This window comes from Thalassophryne amazonica, chromosome 3 (assembly GCF_902500255.1).
Source record: "Thalassophryne amazonica chromosome 3, fThaAma1.1, whole genome shotgun sequence".
In the NCBI taxonomy this organism is placed as follows: Eukaryota; Metazoa; Chordata; class Actinopteri; order Batrachoidiformes; family Batrachoididae; genus Thalassophryne; species Thalassophryne amazonica.
Window position 1 is genome coordinate 87938238 of NC_047105.1, and position 22028 is coordinate 87960265.

General features: G+C 42.5%; 1 protein-coding gene across 1 annotated transcript in view; it reads left to right on the forward strand.

Annotated features, from left to right (window-relative positions):
- Positions 1 to 22028, forward strand: part of LOC117507223 (plexin-A1-like) — a 570294-nt gene that overhangs the window by 58401 nt on the left and 489865 nt on the right. The window contains 1 exon segment of the mRNA XM_034167043.1: positions 18166 to 19634. Coding sequence (XP_034022934.1) covers positions 18453 to 19634 — 1182 coding nt within the window. The 5' untranslated portion in view covers positions 18166 to 18452.

Here is a 22028-nt window from a genome sequence, read left to right on the forward strand (position 1 = left end):
TAGGCATCTGTAATGCTGTAACAAGCATATGGGAATTGTAATTTAGATAAAACGTGCAGAAACTCTGGAGTGTCAAGCGAGCATCATTTGAATGATGATAGAAACATTTTTGTCTGTAGTGACTCAATGAAGTCAAATGTTTTTAAATATAATACACATTTCAAAAATGTCTTTTTTTTTACCGTTTCATTCAGCCCTGTTACATGAAAATACTACAGCCTTAGCCTACGAATAGTCATACTACCTGACTATGTGTGATTGGCCTGGAAAAACAATCAATTCTGGTGGGGGGATGATGATGGATTAAATAGGAAAAGTGTAAAAGGAAAAGTAGTTTTCAAAGAACTGAACAAACAGCATTCCATTGGATATTTTTAGGGCCATATCAAGTATTGTTTTTTGATGAGTCATCAAATCTGCAGATATCTATAAAAATCATTGAGCTAGGTCCTTCAGATATGTTGAACATGGTCAGGCTACAAATACTCATATGAGGTCTGTCAATAAAGTAACGGTCCTTTTTATTTTTTCAAAAACTATATGGATTTCATTCATATATTTTTACGTCAGACAAGCTTGAACCCTCGTGCGCATGCGTGAGTTTTTCCACGCCTGTCGGTGACGTCATTCGCCTGTGAGCACGCCTTGTGGAAGGAGTGGTCCCGCCCCCTCGTCGGATTTTCATTGTCTGGAAATGGCGGAATGATTTGGATTTTTTTTCCTTCAGAATTTTTTCAGAAGCTGTTAGAGACTGGCACCTGGAAACCATTTGAAAAATTTATCTGGCTTTTGGTGAAAATTTTATGGGCTTCACAGAGAATAAGGACTGTTACTACAGCTTTAAGGACGGCTTTAAGGACGCTCGGCGCGCCGCACTCCGAGCTGCGACGATGAGGCAGAAAACGCCAGATCATTTCTAAGCTGATGACTCTGTGGATACGAGACCGTCGTGTGCGCTTTCTCTGGTTATCACAATAAGTGGACATCAGCCATTTTCCGGCAGATTTCACTTTTAACAAGAGATTTTGTCATGGAAAGCCGCGTGGAGGCTTTGTGTGTAACAACCGATTCGTTGTTTGAGCGAGACAAAGCACACCTCCGTTTCGGCGTGTCATGGGACAAGTTGGGACATGCCTATCTCGGCTTTCAATGCTTACCAGTCCAGTAAGTATCAGAGAAATTGTGGAGAGCTGGGCTTGTCCTAATTTGTCCTCAGACTTGAAAGCAGACTTGAAAGCTGTCAGTTCTTGTACCATTATATTGTCTGTGTGCTGGCAGCGCTCGTTCTCTCTCTTCCTCCTACACACACACACACACGCACACACAGAACCAATGATGGTGGAGAGAACTAAAAACTAAATGCTCAAAAGTGTGGTTGCACTTGTTAAATGGTATATAGAAAATAAAACAGTTAATTATGATTTTTATTTGACTGTTTGGTTTTTTCCTCTAAAAAGTACAGATAAGAACACTGTTAAAATACCAGCCCGATAAGCAATACCAATAAGCATAGTAGCGCAACATTAAAATCGTAATGATACCCATCCCTACAGATAATGAGACTGCACAGTGCTAACCCGCAACATAACGTGAGATTGTTTCTATTCATTTGGGTGCTCCCGTTTTTGCTGGGGGTCAACACAGCAGATCCTTTGTGGAACCTGATGTTGAATTGCAAGAATTTTACATCAGATGCATGGGTAGGTTTCAACCAGCATCCTTCTGATTCAGAGGCAAGCCCCAGACCACCAGACATTCTGTGTTTATCTTGCTGTAAATTGGGTGTGTCCAGGGATTGCCACCCATTCCTCCATCTATCCCCCCAGTGTGCCGGGGGATGGTAATCCATTCTTTCTATATGCAGATAGTGGCGGTGAGATTAAGCAGGCCCAAGGAGAGGATTATGGCTTCAAGGCTTTGCTCCCCTTCTATTCTACCCCCTCTCTTACCATCCGACCACTTCTGCCTACACACCTCCACCCGGTTCCCAGTGCTACTTATTACACTCAATCCCCTGTCCATCTCCCCCAGGCAAATCTCTAGAGTGTGTTTTGTGCTGATTGAAGAGGTAGAGAGCAGATTAAAATAGCAACCCACTGAGTTTCTGTGCAGATGTTTGATTTACATACGCATAATGTAATAGATAATTCTTTGTGTTTTCTGGGTTTTTGTTTGTATATATATATGTCAAATTGCTGTTATTCATCCCTCCTTCCTTCTGTCCATACGACAAAACTTTACGCATCCTGGAACTCAAGAACTATAAAACTCTCAAAATTGAAATTTTTATACATTAATATTGGGATTGCAAAGCTCTACCTGCCAAAAAACAAAACCATGCATTTCTGACATTTATAAACGCCTTTCTTACTGATTTTTGATCTGCAAGTAAGAAGTTTAATAGAAGCACGTCACCTGCTAGATGGCGACAAAAGGGGTGGAATTTTGGGGTCGCAATAGCTCAGTTGGTAGAGCGAGCTGTCTTATGACAGAAAGGTGGTTCGAATCAGCCAGTCAAAAATCTTATTGACGTTGTGTCCTTGGGCAAGACACTTAACCCACCTTTCCTCTGTGTATGAATCAGGGGGTGGTCAGACAGGCCGTAGGTGCAGGAAGGCAACCGCACTCCCGTCAGTTTGCCCCAGGACAGCTCTGGCTGCACTGGTAGCTTACCGCCACCAATGTGTGAATGTGCGAGTGAATGAATAATGCAGCTTGTAAAGCATTTTGGGTGTCTTGAAAAGTGCTCTGTGAATCCAAGTCATTATTATAAAAGCTGCTTAAATGTGTTAAACGTTTGGCGAATACAAGATAAGCTGACAGCCAAAAATCAATTTACAATTGTCTCTTTTGCCCTTATGGGCAATTTTCTTATCAACAAAACAGAAAAAAAAACAAAACAAAAAACAACTTAACAAATTCTATCCATTAATTTCCCCTCTTGCTTGCCTCTACTGGTGGTTGGCTCTCACTGCGGTTTTGTATCACTTCCTGTTCCGGAGCACAGCGGTGTTTTTCTGTATCTGTTAGCTGTTTAATCTGCACAGTTAGATTGATCTAGTTATCTAGATTACGATTTGTTTCCCAGTGTAATCTTTACGTGCCTTAACTAAAGCACTCCTTCTGCTGAATCACCTCTAAATTATTTACACATTACTCACTTTGTGTGTTTTTAGGAATCCGCTAGCTTAGCATAGCTACTAGCTCTTAGCCGATTTAGCATGGCGGCTTCTCCTGGCTCTCCCGCACTTTTCTGCTCTGGGTGTGAAATGTTTAGTTATTCCTCGGCCTCCTTTAGCAGTAACGGTACTTGTAATAAGTGTAGCTTATTCGTAGCTTTGGAGGCCAGGCTGGGCGAATTGGAGACTCGGCTCCGCACCGTGGAAAATTCTACAGCTAGCCAGGCCCCTGTAGTCGGTGCGGACCAAGGTAGCTTAGCCGCCGTTAGTTACCCCCTGGCAGATCCCGAGCAGCCGGGAAAGCAGGCTGACTGGGTGACTGTGAGGAGGAAGCGTAGCCCTAAACAGAAGCCCTGTGTACACCGCCAACCCGTTCACATCTCTAACCGTTTTTCCCCACTCGACGACACACCCGCCGAGGATCAAACTCTGGTTATTGGCGACTCTGTTTTGCGAAATGTGAAGTTAGCGACACCAGCAACCATAGTCAATTGTCTTCCGGGGGCCAGAGCAGGCGACATTGAAGGAAATTTGAAACTGCTGGCTAAGGCTAAGCGTAAATTTGGTAAGATTGTAATTCACGTCGGCAGTAATGACACCCGGTTACGCCAATCGGAGGTCACTAAAATTAACACTGAATCAGTGTGTAACTTTGCAAAAACAATGTCGGACTCTGTAGTTTTCTCTGGGCCCCTCCCCAATCAGACCGGGAGTGACATGTTTAGCCGCATGTTCTCCTTGAATTGCTGGCTGTCTGAGTGGTGTCCAAAAAATGAGGTGGGCTTCATAGATAATTGGCAAAGCTTCTGGGGAAAACCTGGTCTTGTTAGGAGAGACGGCATCCATCCCACTTTGGATGGAGCAGCTCTCATTTCTAGAAATCTGGCCAATTTTCTTAAATCCTCCAAACCGTGACTATCCAGGGTTGGGACCAGGAAGCAGAGTTGTAGTCTTACACGCCTCTCTGCAGCTTCTCTCCCCCTGCCATCCCCTCATTACCCCATCCCCGTAGAGACGGTGCCTGCTCCCAGACTACCAATAACCAGCAAAAATCTATTTAAGCATAAAAATTCAAAAAGAAAAATAATATAGCACCTTCAACTGCACCACAGACTAAAACAGTTAAATGTGGTCTATTAAACATTAGGTCTCTCTCTTCTAAGTCCCTGTTGGTAAATTATATAATAATTGATCAACATATTGATTTATTCTGCCTTACAAAACCTGGTTACAGCAGGATGAATATGTTAGTTTAAATGAGTCAACACCCCCGAGTCACACTAACTGTCAGAATGCTCGTAGCACGGGCCGGGGCGGAGGATTAGCAGCAATCTTCCATTCCAGCTTATTAATTAATCAAAAACCCAGACAGAGCTTTAATTCATTTGAAAGCTTGACTCTTAGTCTTGTCCATCCAAATTGGAAGTCCCAAAAACCAGTTTTATTTGTTATTATCTATCGTCCACCTGGTCGTTACTGTGAGTTTCTCTGTGAATTTTCAGACCTTTTGTCTGACTTAGTGCTTAGCTCAGATAAGATAATTATAGTGGGCGATTTTAACATCCACACAGATGCTGAGAATGACAGCCTCAACACTGCATTTAATCTATTATTAGACTCTATTGGCTTTGCTCAAAAAGTAAATGAGTCCACCCACCACTTTAATCATATCTTAGATCTTGTTCTGACTTATGGTATGGAAATAGAAGACTTAACAGTATTCCCTGAAAACTCCCTTCTGTCTATCATTTCTTAATAACATTTACATTTACTCTGATGGACTACCCAGCAGTGGGGAATAAGTTTCATTACACTAGAAGTCTTTCAGAAAGCGCTGTAACTAGGTTTAAGGATATGATTCCTTCTTTATGTTCTCTAATGCCATATACCAACACAGTGCAGAGTAGCTACCTAAACTCTGTAAGTGAGATAGAGTATCTCGTCAATAGTTTTACATCCTCATTGAAGACAACTTTGGATGCTGTAGCTCCTCTAAAAAAGAGAGCTTTAAATCAGAAGTGCCTGACTCCGTGGTATAACTCACAAACTCGTAGCTTAAAGCAGATAACCCGTAAGTTGGAGAGGAAATGGCGTCTCACTAATTTAGAAGATCTTCACTTAGCCTGGAAAAAGAGTCTGTTGCTCTATAAAAAAGCCCTCCGTAAAGCTAGGACATCTTTCTACTCATCACTAATTGAAGAAAATAAGAACAACCCCAGGTTTCTTTTCAGCACTGTAGCCAGGCTGACAAAGAGTCAGAGCTCTATTGAGCTGGGTATTCCATTAACTTTAACTAGTAATGACTTCATGACTTTCTTTGCTAACAAAATTTTAACTATTAGAGAAAAAATTACTCATAACCATCCCAAAGACGTATCGTTATCTTTGGCTGCTTTCAGTGATGCCGGTATTTGGTTAGACTCTTTCTCTCCGATTGTTCTGAGTTATTTTCATTAGTTACTTCATCCAAACCATCAACATGTTTATTAGACCCCATTCCTACCAGGCTGCTCAAGGAAGCCCTACCATTATTTAATGCTTCGATCTTAAATATGATCAATCTATCTTTGTTAGTTGGCTATGTACCACAGGCTTTTAAGGTGGCAGTAATTAAACCATTACTTAAAAAGCCATCACTTGACCCAGCTATCTTAGCTAATTATAGGCCAATCTCCAACCTTCCTTTTCTCTCAAAAATTCTTGAAAGGGTAGTTGTAAAACAGCTAACTGATCATCTGCAGAGGAATGGTCTATTTGAAGAGTTTCAGTCAGGTTTTAGAATTCATCATAGTACAGAAACAGCATTAGTGAAGGTTACAAATGATCTTCTTATGGCCTCGGACAGTGGACTCATCTCTGTGCTTGTTCTGTTAGACCTCAGTGCTGCTTTTGATACTGTTGACCATAAAATTTTATTACAGAGATTAGAGCATGCCATAGGTATTAAAGGCACTGCGCTGCGGTGGTTTGAATCATATTTGTCTAATAGATTATAATTTGTTCATGTAAATGGGGAATCTTCTTCACAGACTAAAGTTAATTATGGAGTTCCACAAGGTTCTGTGCTAGAACCAATTTTATTCACTTTATACATGCTTCCCTTAGGCAGTATTATTAGACGGTATTGCTTACATTTTCATTGTTACGCAGATGATACCCAGCTTTATCTATCCATGAAGCCAGAGGACACACACCAATTAGCTAAACTGCAGGATTGTCTTACAGACATAAAGACATGGATGACCTCTAATTTCCTGCTTTTAAACTCAGATAAAACTGAAGTTATTGTACTTGGCCCCACAAATCTTAGAAACATGGTGTCTAACCAGATCCTTACTGTGGATGGCATTACCCTGACCTCTAGTAATACTGTGAGAAATCTTGGAGTCATTTTTGATCAGGATATGTCATTCAAAGCGCATGTTAAACAAATATGTAGGACTGCTTTTTTGCATTTACGCAATATCTCTAAAATTAGAAAGGTCTTGTCTCAGAGTGATGCTGAAAAACTAATTCATGCATTTATTTCCTCTAGGCTGGACTATTGTAATTCATTATTATCAGGTTGTCCTAAAAGTTCCCTAAAAAGCCTTCAGTTAATTCAAAATGCTGCAGCTAGAGTACTGACGGGGACTAGAAGGAGAGAGCATATCTCACCCATATTGGCCTCTCTTCATTGGCTTCCTGTTAATTCTAGAATAGAATTTAAAATTCTTCTTCTTACTTATAAGGTTTTGAATAATCAGGTCCCATCTTATCTTAGGGACCTCGTAGTACCATATCACCCCAATAGAGCGCTTCGCTCTCAGACTGCAGGCTTACTTTGTTACTTTGGTTTGTAAGAGTAGAATGGGAGGCAGAGCCTTCAGCTTTCAGGCTCCTCTCCTGTGGAACCAGCTCCCAATTCAGATCAGGGAGACAGACACCCTCTCTACTTTTAAGATTAGGCTTAAAACTTTCCTTTTTGCTAAAGCTTATAGTTAGGGCTGGATCAGGTGACCCTGAACCATCCCTTAGTTATGCTGCTATAGACGTAGACTGCTGGGGGGTTCCCATGATGCACTGTTTCTTTCTCTTTTTGCTCTGTATGCACCACTCTGCATTTAATCATTAGTGATCGATCTCTGCTCCCCTCCACAGCATGTCTTTTTCCTGGTTCTCTCCCTCAGCCCCAACCAGTCCCAGCAGAAGACTGCCCCTCCCTGAGCCTGGTTCTGCTGGAGGTTTCTTCCTGTTAAAAGGGAGTTTTTCCTTCCCACTGTAGCCAAGTGCTTGCTCACAGGGGGTCGTTTTGACCGTTGGGGTTTTACATAATTATTGTATGGCCTTGCCTTACAATATAAAGCGCCTTGGGGCAACTGTTTGTTGTGATTTGGCGCTATATAAAAAAATTGATTGATTGATTGAATTGAAATTAACAATCAGATCAACAGAGCAGCACTGGTATGTCATTACCAAACTTAAGTTTATATACGAGGTCTGCTCGAAAAGTATCCAACCTTTTTATTTTTTATGTTGTAACATGCCCAGCTCTTCCACCATTCGGAAGTTTCAGACGGCTTTCAGTGGCTTTTCAGTCGTGTGACTATCCGAGAAATTGTGGACAAGGTGAGCATGTTGTTGTGTGGGCCGCTGAAGAGGAGGTACTGCTGGCCCACCACCACCAGAGGGCGCCCTGCCTGGAGTGCGGGCTTCAGGCACCAGAGGGCGCTGCCGCCTGATGAGAGCAGCCAGGGTGACAGCTGTCACCCATTACCGGACACAGCTGACTCCACTCAGCACGGAGGTATATCATCAGGACGGCGTCTCCACCTCGATGCCGAGATATCGCCTTAAGATAGAGGTAACAATTCTCTGCTACATTATATTGCCTTTCTGAGCATTGCAGGACAGCAGTCTGCTTAAAGATAAGTACTCACCTTCCTGCAGTATTGTGACGTGAGGTGGAGACGGCTTCTCCCCTCTCTGTGTTACTGGGTGCAGCCGCATCCACACCTGTGTGTTTGTTCTCTTGCCAGCAGTACCGGATCCGACGAGCGGAGGCAGTGGCCACCTGGGAATTCGGGACTTGGCGGTTCCAGTACTTCCAGGGTTCGCTGGCAGAGGAAATCTGGGTGGTTCCGGTTCGACTTGGACAGACGTCTCCTACCTTCGAGCCTGCCCACACGACACCAGAGGAATTCGGTTTAACCCCAAATTGTCAATTGTTGTATTGGTTGTGCACGTTCCACAACAGTAAAACCTTGTTATTTACCTTCTCCATTGTCCGTTCATTTGCACCCCCTGTTGTGGGTCCGTGTTCCAACACTTTCACAACACATGTCACAACTTGTCCTGTGAGGCTTCAACACGGTGGCGCTTTTGCTGCGCCATTAGCTTTGTGCTGATGAATTTCGCTGCAACTCTTTTCATGGCAAAATCACAGTCACAGTGGAATGTGTCGAAAAAGTGCTGATGTCCACCTCTTCCACAATTTCTCGGATAGTCGCACGATGGTCCCGCATCACCACAGCGTTCACTTTGGAAATGATCCGGTCATTTCAGCATGTTGATGGCCGCCCAGAGCGCGGCGCGCTCTCCAACGTTGCGCGGCCGTCTTTAAACCAGTTGTACCGCTCCTTAATCTGTGTGATGCCCAGAGGCTCGTCACCGAAAGCCGTCTGAATAATCCGAATGGTTTCCACCTGGCTGTCGCCCAGTTTCTGCCAAAATTTGATGCAGTCGCGCTGCTCCAGTCGTTCCGCCATTTCCTTGCAAAGAAAAAATGACGAGAGACTCCACCCATCCGCATACAAAGGCTGCTTACAAGCAAATGACGCAACCGACAGGCGTGAAAAAAAATCACGCATGCGCACGAAGTTTCAAGGCTGGCTCATGCAAGCACACGGGATTCAAATCCATCAGGTTTAATAAAAAGGTCAGATACTTTTCTAACAGACCTCGTGTGTGTGTGTGTGTGTGTGTGTGTGTGTGTGTGTGTGTGTGTGTGTATATATATATATATATATATATATATATATATATACGAGGTCTATTAGAAAAGTATCCGACCTCATTATTTTTTTCAAAAACCATATGGATTTGAATCACGTGTGATTGCATCAGCCAAACTTGAACCTTCGTGCGCATGCGTGAGTTTTTTCTCGCCTGTCGGTTGCGTAATTCGCCTGTGAGCAGGCTTTGAGTGAGGAGTGGTCCACCCCTCTCGTCGTTTTTTTCATTGTTTAGGAATGGCTCAGAGACTGCCGCATTGCTTGATCAAAATTTTTTCAGAAACTGTGAGGGACATCAAAGTGGACACCATTCGAGAAATTCAGATGGTTTTTGGTGAAACTTTTATGGGCTTCAAAGAGATTACGGAGTGTTACTGTCGCTTTAAGGACGGCCCAGAGCGACTGGTGGTGCGCCGCGCTCCGAAGCCGCCATTGACAGGCAGAGTGACCATTTCATTTCTAAACGGATGGCTGTATGGATCCGTGACCATCGTGTGCAATTTCTCTGGTTATCACAAGAGCTGGACATCAACCATTTTCTGGCAGATTTCACTTTTAACAAGAGATTTTGTCATGGAAAGCCGAGCGGAGGCTTCGCGCGTCACGATGGATTCGCTACTGACAAAACCACCTCCGTTTTGGTCTCACAGGACGGCTTTGAGATGGCGTTCAGACAGCTGTCGGTGGTTCCATCAAGTGATTATCCGAGAAATTGTGGATGTGCCTGGACATGCCAGAACATGTCCTGTGAGGCGTCATCACGGCGGTTTTCCGCCATGTGGCACCGCTGAGACGCGCAAAGCCTCCGCTCCTCTTTCCATGACAAAAACTCCTGTAACAGTGGAATGTGCCGTTCATTTCCAAACTGGACGCTGTGTTTTATCCGGGATGTCATCTGGCTAGCACAGGAATTGTGAAAAGACGTGCACATCAGCACTTTTTCGGCACATTGAGACAGACGTGCGGAGGAATTCCGCGCGTGGCGTCGGTGCCGCATGGTGCAAAGCAACGCTGTGATGAAGCCTCACAGGACATGTTCTGGCATGTCCAGGCACATCCACAATTTCTCGGATAATCACTCGATTGAAAACCCACTGACATCTGTGTGAACGCCATCTCAAAGCCGTCTCGTGAGACCAAAACGGAGGTGGTTTTGTCTCGCTCCAGTAGCGAATCCATCGTGACGCGCGAAGCCTCCGCTCGGCTTTCCATGACAAAATCTCTTGTTAAAAGTGAAATCTGCCGGAAAATGGTTGATGTCCAGCTCTTGTGATAACCAGAGAAATTGCACACGATGGTCACGGATCCATACAGCCATCCGTTTAGAAATGAAATGGTCGCTCAGCCTGTCGTTGGTGGCTTCGGGGCGCGGCGCACCACCAGTCGCTCTGGGCTGTCCTTAAAGCGACAGTAACACTCCATAATATCTTTGAAGCCCATAAAATTTTCACCAAAAACCATCTGAATTTCTCAAATAGTGTCCACTTTGATGTCCCTCACAGTTTCTACAAAAAATTTGATCAAGCAAAGCGGCAGTCTCTGAGCCATTCCTAAACAATGAAAAAAACGACGAGAGGGGTGGACCACTCCTCACTCAAAGCCTGCTCACAGGCAAATGACGCAACCGACAGGAGTGAAAAAACTCACGCATGCGCACGAAGATTCAAGCTTGGCTGACACAATCACACGTGATTCAAATCCATATGGTTTTTGAAAAAAATAATAAGGTCGGATACTTTTCTTATAGAGCTTGTGTGTGTAAGTATATATGTATATATATATATATATATATATTCACATGAAGACTTAAGTAAATATTTTTAAACTGCAATTGTGTTGTGTGCTCCAGCTTATTAGAACTTTAATAATCACAAAGTAAACATAGCCATGATTTTTTTTTTCATATGTAAAACTGTATAAAAAAAGAAAAAAAAAACTTCATAATCCATTTTCTTAATCCATGTTTTAATTTTGAAGGAGCAGATTTGAAAATTAAACAGTCAAAGTCAAGATAATTAATAAAAGGTAAAATAGTCCTAAAACCAGTTTTAATTAACTTTTTATATTTTCATGTTTGAGGTTTAATGTTAAACATCTCCAAAGTGCCATGTCTATATGTTCACAGACACTGTTCTGCTATAAACATAATTTAGTTCCAAGACAGGTTGCTTTAAACCTCTGTGACTTATGTATCACAAATATACTCCCAAGTTCTCCAGTTTTACCTTAGATTTATTGAAAGACAACTCCCCACATTCAATTTCTAGATACAGCTTTTAGTCAAATCAGGGGTCATGGGGCTGTGGAGGCTAGAGCCAATACCAGCAGTCATTGTGCGAGAGGCAGGGTGTACAAAAATGCCTTCTCATACAGTACATTGGAAGGTGATGGTTTAGTGGTTAAGCGTTGGGCTTGAGATCAGAGGATCGTTATTTCAAACCCCAGCTTGACTGGAAAATCACTCAGGGCCCCTGGGCAAGTTCCTTAATCCCCTAGTTGCTCCTGGGGTGTAGTGAGCACCTTGTATGGCAGCACCGTGACATCGGTGTGTGAGTGTGTTTGTGTGAATGGGTGAATGTGAGGCATCATTGTAAAGCGCTTTGAGCGTCTGATGCAGATGGAAAAGCGCTATATAAATGCAGTCTATTTACATATTACATACACTGATATCATGCATTCACTGTCCAAAAACTATAAAATACCATTATGATAATTTTAGGTCATATTGTCCAAGAATTTGTCTCAGTGCAGCTCTTCTTCCTTCTGTATCATCTTTCTGTCTTTCTTTCCACCTTCTCATACTCCTTCTTCCTCCTTGCCTCATCCTGTAATTGATCTGTAAATGAAAATAAATCAGCAGAGCAGTCAGGTTGTGGAGTGAGCATTTTCTGAATGGACAGGTTTAGCTGTTTCAGAAAAGGGTGAAAGAGGAGACAGCAACATGGAAAAAGCACATTCAGCTGGACTCGCCCCTAGCAAAGGAATTCCCTCACGACGTGTATACTAAAGAACACAGCACCACCACTCAGTCTCATTTTACGTTTCCCAAAGTGTCACTGTTCATACATAAATTGACTTTCAGTCGACAAGGGGTTCTGCCCTTTTAATCTCTTTTTTCTTCTTTTTCTGTTAACTGTTTAACCCAACTCATCCCTTGTTCTCTGGTGGCTCAGGACACTCCATCAATTGATACAGTGACCAAATATCAAATCCAGTTAGCTTTGCCCCTTCCAGTCCCGCCCTCTGTAATGCTTTCCCTGATGTGATAAACGCCTCGGCGCCCCTGATACGGTGACTGGACATTCCCAAAGCTGCAGACAAGCTGCCCTCCGAAATGATTGACATGTTTTTGCTTGATGGTGCCAGATATCGCTCACAACCTTGTTCCAGTGCTCTTCCCATCATTTCACTTCAGGCCGGGAGTAAATTGAAATGGAAGAGAGTTTAGATGGATAAGGACATAGAGGAAGATGGAAAAAGGAGAATATTTGTAAGGAGCCCTATGATTAACTGCTCCTTTGTCGGGGTGGGGGAGGGAGCGTGCTCGCTGTAACACGTGTTAAAAGGGCAGGAAGAAATTCAGGAGCAGTGGTCACAATTTTACAGAAATTACAAGTTGATTTCTGTTCATCTTGCTTCCTCTAATACTAGTGCTGAAGTTTGTGTTGTGGAATTGAATAACTCCACAGTGTCTCACCACCAGTCTGCATTTGTTATAGTGTGTGTCATGATGTCATTGTCTTATTACCGGGACAGATAAGTGACGGTCAAAGACCTAAGATGCAATACTGCATCTCGTCTAAATGGAGAGCAATTACTCGTAGAGATGACTTTGTCTCTCTCTCATGTTCTTTATCAGGCTGTGTGATTTTCTCTCTCACTCGCTCTGCCTCTTGTATCGTTCCGACTTGGAAATGACAAAGGAAAATGAGGCAGTCGGCCTCCCTTTGCACTGCCATGCTTTAAATTGACATCTGCTCTTGTCACATGGTACAACTGTACATTGAGCAAGAAATTAGTTTTTATATAAGCTGGCGCCTCACTTTATTGCAGCTGCTTAATGCCGAAGAGGCTTCCATCCGCGCCGAATCGTTTTAATCTCATATAGAGTGGCTTAGTGACTGTGTCTCAGCTACACAGGGCACCCCTGATGTTTGATTTCAGCGCAGGTTGAGTCTCGATTAAAATACAGCTTAAGTGTTACATTCTGTTGTGGATCCCCTTGTTCTCTTAGTCTGTCCATGTCGTCTCTCCTCCAGTCCATCTCCTGCTTACTCTTGTTCATGCACTCTTGTTTTTTCATCCTCTTTTGAACTTGTTCTATTTTTCCTTCTTCTCAGTGCATTTTCTCCTCCCAGGCTTTCACTGGTACAAATCAGCTGACACCTCCTCTTGGTTTTGTCTAAGCTGGAGTATGATTTGCTATTCTGTGAACGTAGCACTAACTTAAAAACCTGTCACGTTAGCTAAATATTAAGTGAGTCCTTTTTTAACTTTTCTGTACGTGCACATTCAGTTTGGATTATGTATGCATGCGTTTTTTTTCCACTGCCATACATCTGACAGCACCTGCATGAAAACACTTTGCGTGGAACATTTTAATATATGATTAGGTACATTACGTTCCTTGAGCATGGGATCACGCACACAAGATGAATCCAAACTGATGAGTATGAAAAATTAACCATTTAATAATTTACGAAAAACCTTATGGATTTGAATCGTGTGCTTGCATGAGCCAACCTTGAACCTTCATGCGCATGCGTGATTTTTTTTCACGCCCGTCGGTTGCATCATTCGCCTGTGAGCAGGCTTTGTGTGAGCACTGGTCCTCCCCTCTCGTTGGATTTTCATTACGAGGTGGAACGATTTGGAGCTTTGCTGCATCAAATTTTCCAGAAACTGTGAGAGACAGCCAGGTGGAAACCATTCGGAAGATTCAGACGGCTTTCGGTGACGATCCTATGGGCATCACACAGATTAAGGAGTGTTACAACCGGTTTAAAGATGGCGCATAATGGCGGAGGATGCGCCACGCTCCAAGCGGCCATCGACAGGCTGAAATGACCAGATCATTTCCAAAGTGAACGCTGTGTTGATCTGGGACGTCGTCTGACTACCAGAGAAATTGCAGAAGAGGTGTACATCAGCACTTTTTCGGCGCATTCCACTGTTACAGGAGATTTTGTAATGAAAGACGTGCGGAAGTTGGAAGTCTCACAGGACATGTTGTGACATGTCCAGCTCTTACACAATTCCTCGGATACTCACTCGACTGAAAAGCCACCGAAAGCCGTTTGAATCTTCCGAATGGTTTCCACCTGGCTGTCTCTCACAGTTTCTGGAAAAATTTGATTCAGCGCTGCTCCAATCGTTCAGACATTTTCCTCAAAATGAAAATCCAACGAGGGGGGAGGACCAGTGCTCACTCAAAGCCTACTCACAGGCGAATGACGCAACCGACAGGCGTGAAAAAACTCACGCATGCACACGAAGGTTCAAGGTTGGCTCATGCAAGCACACATGATTCAAATCCATAAGGTTTTTGAAAAAAATAAAAAGGTCTGATACTTTTTGGACAGACCTCTAGCTTGTTTTGTCTGCTCTCTCTCTCTGTCTCTCTCTCTCTGAGTGTGCATGCATAGTGAGGAAATACGACTGCAGACCGCTCAAAATCCAGGATATGTCAAAAAATTGTCAGATCTCCGTGGAAATGTGATGTCAAATGTAGTGTAATTGGTTTGGGAAGCCCTGTAACGTACTACAGTGCGACTTACACACTGAAATATCGTACATTTGTTGTTAACAAGAATAACTATGACTTTATATCTATTTCCCAGGAATCAAAGCACTAAGCAAAATAAGCTCTAATAATGAAAGAATAAATGGCAATAATAAAAAGTACACTTCAACTGTGCACAAATACTGTTGAAGGTGATGTAACACAGTGGTAAACATACCACTGTCCCAAATTTTTTGAAACGTGTTGCTGGCATCCATTTCAAAATGAGTAAATATTTGCACAAAAACAAAAAAGTTTATCAGTTTGAACATTAAATATCTTGTCTTTGTGGTGTATTCAATTGAATATAGGTGGAAGAGGATTTGCAAATCATTGTATTCTGTTTTTATTTACATTTTACACAACGTCCCAACTTCATTAGAATTGGGGTTGTATATCTGTGTCCAGGCATGTCTGCAGCAGTAAACCAACAGCTGTGACACAAACGGCAGCATCATGACACTTCAAGTTTCAAAATCCGATAGACTCTGAAAAAGTTAAGAGTTTTGGGGTGAAGTCTGTTGTCTCCTGTAAATCCGAGCCACTGCTTTCGAAGAATAGGTCAGAAGCTTCGTTATCGGACAGAACCGCATTTGTTTTGCTCTGTCTGTCTCTGTCTGGGCTGTTTCTGTTATGATCTTAACTACGTCACACACAAAGAAATACCAAGAATTGCCGAGTGAGATGTTTTCCAGAAATGCACCTGTTTCCTCACTTCAAGGGAGGAATAAAAAAAATATCAGAAACCACTAATTATGAGTGCATGTGCGCAGAGAGATTTACAATCATGAGAACTTTGATGTTGTGTTGCTAACTGGGACGTTGAAACACATGCAGCATGTCCTTTAAACATGTCCTTTAGATGCTAGTGCATTGCCCATGGGCTCTAGATTTGGTAGTGTTTATAAAATATGTAGCTGACATTTTTTCAAGGGTGGTAATAAATTCTGCAGCTTTCTGTAATGATTTTGAATGGTGTGAGTCCAGAATGTAATTATCAACATTCACTGTTACGTAATATCCGTATTTTTTCCAAAAACATTCGCAAAATCAATGTGCCATTTTGACGGCGTTTAACCTTGACCCAAAATACATGAGCCTAACAAACGACAAATGTCAGCTTTCTCCAGTTTGCCTGTGATCGAACGCATTCATGTACACAGAGGCCACTTGGCTTTTAATATATAGATGAGTTACTGCCCCCTGTTGGAATGGCATGTGAGTCCAGAATTTAATTATCATCCATATTCCTATCATCCAATTATCATCCATCCCTAATTTCTCCAAAAAATAGTAGTCCTATCAACTTTCTGTTTTCGCAGCATTCATCCTTGACCCAAATATACATAAGCATACCAAACGACAAATGTCAGCTCTCCGTATGATGTAATGAATGACATAATCAAGCTTGAACTCGTTGCCGTGAACAAGTGGAATTTGTTGTAGATTTTGTTCAGTAAAAATGTGTTTTTTTTTCCTCTCAGTGAATTCAAATTCATGTACTGATCTGCATACAGCTGGAGCAAAAAACTCAGGAACTCACAAAAAAAAAAAAATCAAATTAGAGGGCGCCATGTAGCAGTAACAGGGCAAAGACACTTGCTTAGTTACTTGCAGGGTGATGCACCCTGTAGTGTTATGGAATTTGTATGTGTGCATGTTGAAGGGTGGAAGGTGTGGCATCACAATGACTTAGCGTTGTGACATCTAACAGCCATCGGCAGTGGACAGTTGAATCATCCAGCTGCCCAACCCTAGTGCATTCTGTCTATTTCTTCAGTCACTAACAAAGGTGTACCTGATTGGTTGGATTAAACAACATTAACAAAAAGATACAATTCAAAGATGTGTCTGTCTGAGCCACATAAACTGACGACACTCCCTGGCTTATATGCTCATTGACTGACAGATAGCCTTTTCCTGCTGTTGCTCACCAGAAGAGGAACAGGAAGCAGAAGATGCGATAAGGAGATAAAACAAAGGAGAAGCCACGTTATTTTTTTCTCCATCTTTCTTCTGTCTATCCTTACTTTGATAAGCCACTGTCATGTGTTTGGCTTCCTCATCCTTCCTTCTCTTCCTTCCCCCTCATCTTTCTGTCGTGTCTCATCTTTCCTGAGTTGGCGCGGTCATAAAACACCCTTCACACAGACGCTTTCATAGTCAAGGTGAAATTGAAGCAAGGGGTCCCTCCGAGAGTTGCATCCCCGTTTTGCATTAATCAGCATTTACAGGAGAGCTAATGTCCCAGTACTGCGGAACATGATTGGCCTGTCAAATGGCAGAGTACGCTCAGCAAACCCTGTTCTTCATCGCTCTTGTATCCATCCCCATTGGAGGATGATGCCCAAGCAGCAAATATCCCTTCCATCTCATAATTTGCCACACTCCTGCACTATTTTCCCTCAGTTGTTTGCATCTCAGATTGTCAACAGATGTAATCTTTTTTGCGTGCTTTATAAAATACTTGTTTTCTTCAAGCTGATAGAACTGAGGTTTTCTTCTTCAGGGTGTTCCAAAAGATACTGATTGTGAAAGTGTCTCTGATGTTAAACCTAAAAGTAATGCTTGTTCTGGTTGATATTTGAGAAATATGAATTTCCATTTGTTCTGTATACACGGTGTGTTGTGGTTATAGCTTGATAAATGCAGAGTGAGTTTGATCGGATGAGTTTCTCTTGGACCCTGATGCCTGGATGCAGAAATACAGGCATAAATGCTATATGGGGTTACTGAGTAGTGATTGATGTTCCTTGAAATATGACAGGAAGTCCTTTGAGCAGACCTGGCTGTCATTTGCTTGCTTTCAATTTAACACTGCCCACTGGCATGTTTTCAAGCTCATGCCTCATCCAAAGCCACCGTCGTAACATTGCAAGTCATGAAATATTAAACAGATCAGTTTCGTGAGTCCATAACTCATTCCAGCAAGACTCTCATTATGTGAACATAGCCTTCAATAATCGACCCACAGATCCACGGCTATCTTCACTCATTAAATGCAGACACACATTTGCCTTCCAGGACTTGACTTGATATAATTTATTTATCAGTGCAGCAAATGTCAGACAGAATCTCCCCCCTCCTCCCCCCAAAAAATAGTTGGCTCTGCAATTTGTGAGCCTGTTAGGCCTTTCTGCCTGCTTGATGCATGATATAATCAGTAGGATATGTTCTTCACCACTCATTGTCTTTTGTCTTTGCCTTCCAGGGATCCTGGACCTTGTGCCTGCGTGGATGATGTTCCTGCTGACAGCTTGCAACGCCGAGAACAGGAGAGCAGTTTCATAGGAATTTTGTTTTCCATCTTTTCATCTTTCCCGCCCCCTCCCCCCCTTTTCCGTGAACTCCCTAATTCCCTGATAACAAGAGGACAAAGGATAGAAAATCCTGAATTAGGATTTGGAGCCACACCATTTACACCTCCTCCTTTTCCTCCTATATCTCCCCGCCCCCTTCCCCCAATACCCTTAAATTGACTCACTTATAAGTTCAAATATGTGTCCCCGATCTCAGTGGGCAGCTTCTGCTGGCATGTATAACCTGCTTTTCATCTTTGGCCTTTTGCTTATTGTAAACTCAGCCATCTCTGGAAGCCAGCCTCAGCCCTTCAAACGATTTGCCCCGACTGAGTGGGGGCTTACACACCTGGCTATCCACAATAAAACTGGAGAAGTGTATGTAGGAGCTGTCAACTGGATCTTCAAGCTATCTAGCAACCTGACCAAACTACGCAGCCACATGACTGGCCCAGTTGTGGACAATGAGAAGTGCTACCCTCCACCCAGTGTCCAGTCCTGCCCTTATGACCAGGCCCAGACCCCCAATGTGAATAAGCTTCTTCTCATAGACTATGCCCAGAATCGTCTCATTGCCTGTGGAAGCACCTCTCAGGGAATTTGCCAGTTTCTGCGTCTGGATGACCTTTTTAAGCTGGGAGAGCCCCATCACCGCAAGGAGCACTACCTGTCCAGCGTGGCTGAGTCAGCTACCATGTCAGGTGTTATCATAAGCTCTCCTCATAGTCCTATCAGCAAGCTTTTCATTGGGACCCCCATTGATGGCAAGTCTGAGTATTTTCCCACCCTTTCCAGCCGCAAGCTAATGGAAAATGAAGAAAATGCTGATATGTTCAGCTTTGTCTACCAGGATGAGTTTGTCTCTTCTCAGCTCAAGATCCCCTCGGACACTTTGTCTAAGTTCCCTGCATTTGATATCTATTATGTTTACAGCTTCAGCAGTGAGCAGTTTGTCTATTACCTAACCATGCAGTTGGATACACAGCTCACTTCACCTGATGCCAGTGGAGAGCAATTCTTCACTTCCAAAATTGTTCGCCTCTGTGTGGATGACCCAAAGTTTTACTCCTATGTTGAGTTTCCCATTGGCTGCACTAAAGATGGAGTAGAGTACCGCTTAGTGCAGGATGCCTATTTGGCCCGGCCAGGCCGACAGTTGGCTAACTCTCTAGGGATCTCTGAGAATGAAGATATCCTCTTCACAGTCTTCTCACAAGGTCAGAAGAATCGGGCCAAACCACCCAAAGAGTCAGCACTTTGTCTGTTCACCCTAAGGAGAATTAAAGAGAAGATCAAAGAGAGGATTCAGTCCTGTTATAAAGGAGACGGGAGGCTCTCCTTGCCCTGGCTACTCAACAAGGAGCTTGCCTGCATCAACTCGGTAAGTTACAATTCTAATATCGCTTCTTTCCGCTGCTTGTATTTTTGTTAAATGCACATGTTCCTTAAGTATTTTTTCCTTTAAATGTTTCAGTTTAACTATCACTGAAGTGAATATTATTTAATGGTGAAGTGTTTAATACAGTGTAGTAATATTAGTGGTAGTCTGATCAGTTTGGTGCTGGTATAAAAGAGTTGTGTCACACATCTGCTCTTGATCAGCACAAGTATTGCTGAACTTGATGCTGTCAATTTGGTGTTTTGCCCTTACCCATAATGCAATGTGGCACTTCCCTCTGCCAATGTTTATGGAATAAGTGGAAAAGTTCTTGCTTGGTGTCATTCTCTTTACTCTGAATTGTTTGACTCTTTCCCAGGCAGTCAGACACTACCTCTGTACATCAGTACAGAGAAACACAAACTGGAATGCTTGCAGTGATTTTGTGTGCATATGCTGTGGTGCCACATTGCATTGTGGGTAACGACAAAACACAGAGTACTACTTTTCTGAATGAATGTTGTAGGAAAATACATGGCAGCACACATAAATTTGACACACAGTATTGAGTAAAATGCAAGCCCCTTCTGCTGCTCCTTTGTTTTCACTCAGGGTCGCCACAACAGATCCGAGGCGGAGCTACATGTTGAATTGGCACAAGTTTTACGTGAGATGCCTTTCTTGATGAAAGTCCACATTGCATAGAGTAATGTGGCAGGGGTGAGGTTTGAACCGGGAACCTTTGGCACAGTACCAAGCACACTAACCACTTGGCCACCACCCCTGCATACACAGTATACAATGCCATCATCAAATGATTAAAAACCAGTCTTAATTTCAGTCTGGTGTAGCGGATCAAAGTTTATCCATGATCCATACAGACAGTTTCCCATAGTTTGGCATGCATTGAAATGCAGATTAATAGCAAAGTTTACATAATTGTGTGAAATACAGATTTATTGTCATGGTGCCGTTTTTTTCAAGTAACCTAACAAAAGTATTTTAAAGGCCTGACTAAAGTTTAATATGTGATCTTTAATAAGATATTTTCATGAAAAAAGACACAAATGTGCAGTTTACATTGATGTTGCGTGATAAAGGCCTTTTAATAATAACTCACTTAACCCTCTGGGGCCAACGCTAAGGCCATGACGGCTAAGACCAAGCTTTACTAAATTATAAATAACTTTTGAATGATATGAGATAGAAACTTACTTTTTTTTTTTGCTGAAAAGTTAACTCCGTGGACATTCGAGCCAGCCATCGGCCATCTTTGTACTCCTCATAGAAGCTGTGGGATGATGTGCTCAATGTGAGTGTCCAATCGGAATTGGTTCACCGTCACATGGTTTTTCTAAATCCAGTCATAGGGCAGATTTACCTCACGTGAAAGGCCAGAGATCGTTTTCAGGAGTGATGTGTTACTAGTTGGCCCGTTTGAATAGCCCCCTGGATGCTCCAATGAGTACATACTATTAGTACATACTCATTGTGCCCTGCGCCATTACGCACAGCGATCACTGAAAGCAGGAGCACATGGAGAGCCTCTGATGACAATCTCACGTGCTCAAACAAAGAGTAACTATCAGGATTGCTCCACTAGTTTACATGTGAATGTTACTGGATAACTCTGTTGCTTTCTCCGCATTGCACGGTTTACCATATCAATGGACAACAAAAAGCATAGACCATTTTGTATATATTGTTCAAAATGTGCATTTGTGTTTATTGTTTGAACCTTTTTGTTGTACATCTTTTCACACAAGACCTCAAATTACCTTTATAAAGTGTCAAAACAGTTGTTTAGTATGGTTTGCTGTGTGTTTTGAATAAATGTATGTGGAAAATTATTTTTCGCTCTATTTTTTCCTTGCCTATTTTTGATTGTAAACCTTTATTACACTTATAAAACACAACAAAAACATATATATTCTGAAAGCACAGGTTGTCCTGAAAACAAAGAGACATAAAACTTGATTGTGGGATGCAAGGAGAGCTGTTAACAGCAATAATAAAACATTTATGCCAGGCGAGTAAACTGTCCAAAAAAAATGCCCTCGGACCCCAGAGGGTTAAAGAAATAATGGCTTTTAATTCATTGAAAAAAATAATCGATTTCTAAAATAGTTATTAGTTGCAGCCCTAGTTTGTTTTACGAGTGAGAGCATTTTACAGATTAAATGTGAATAAGCCAGTTTTGAGTTTCTCTGTGCGCATGCGTTTTCAAAACTGGTGGCAGTGTTACTTTGTGCACAGCAGAACAAGGGTGTCAGTTACTTTAGGCCCTAATTTTGTATTTTATTGACTTTATAGCCAGCAACACAGCACCCTTTTGGCGCATTTACCGGATTAGAACTGATCATAATACTACAGAAGACAAAGAATTTTTACCTGACA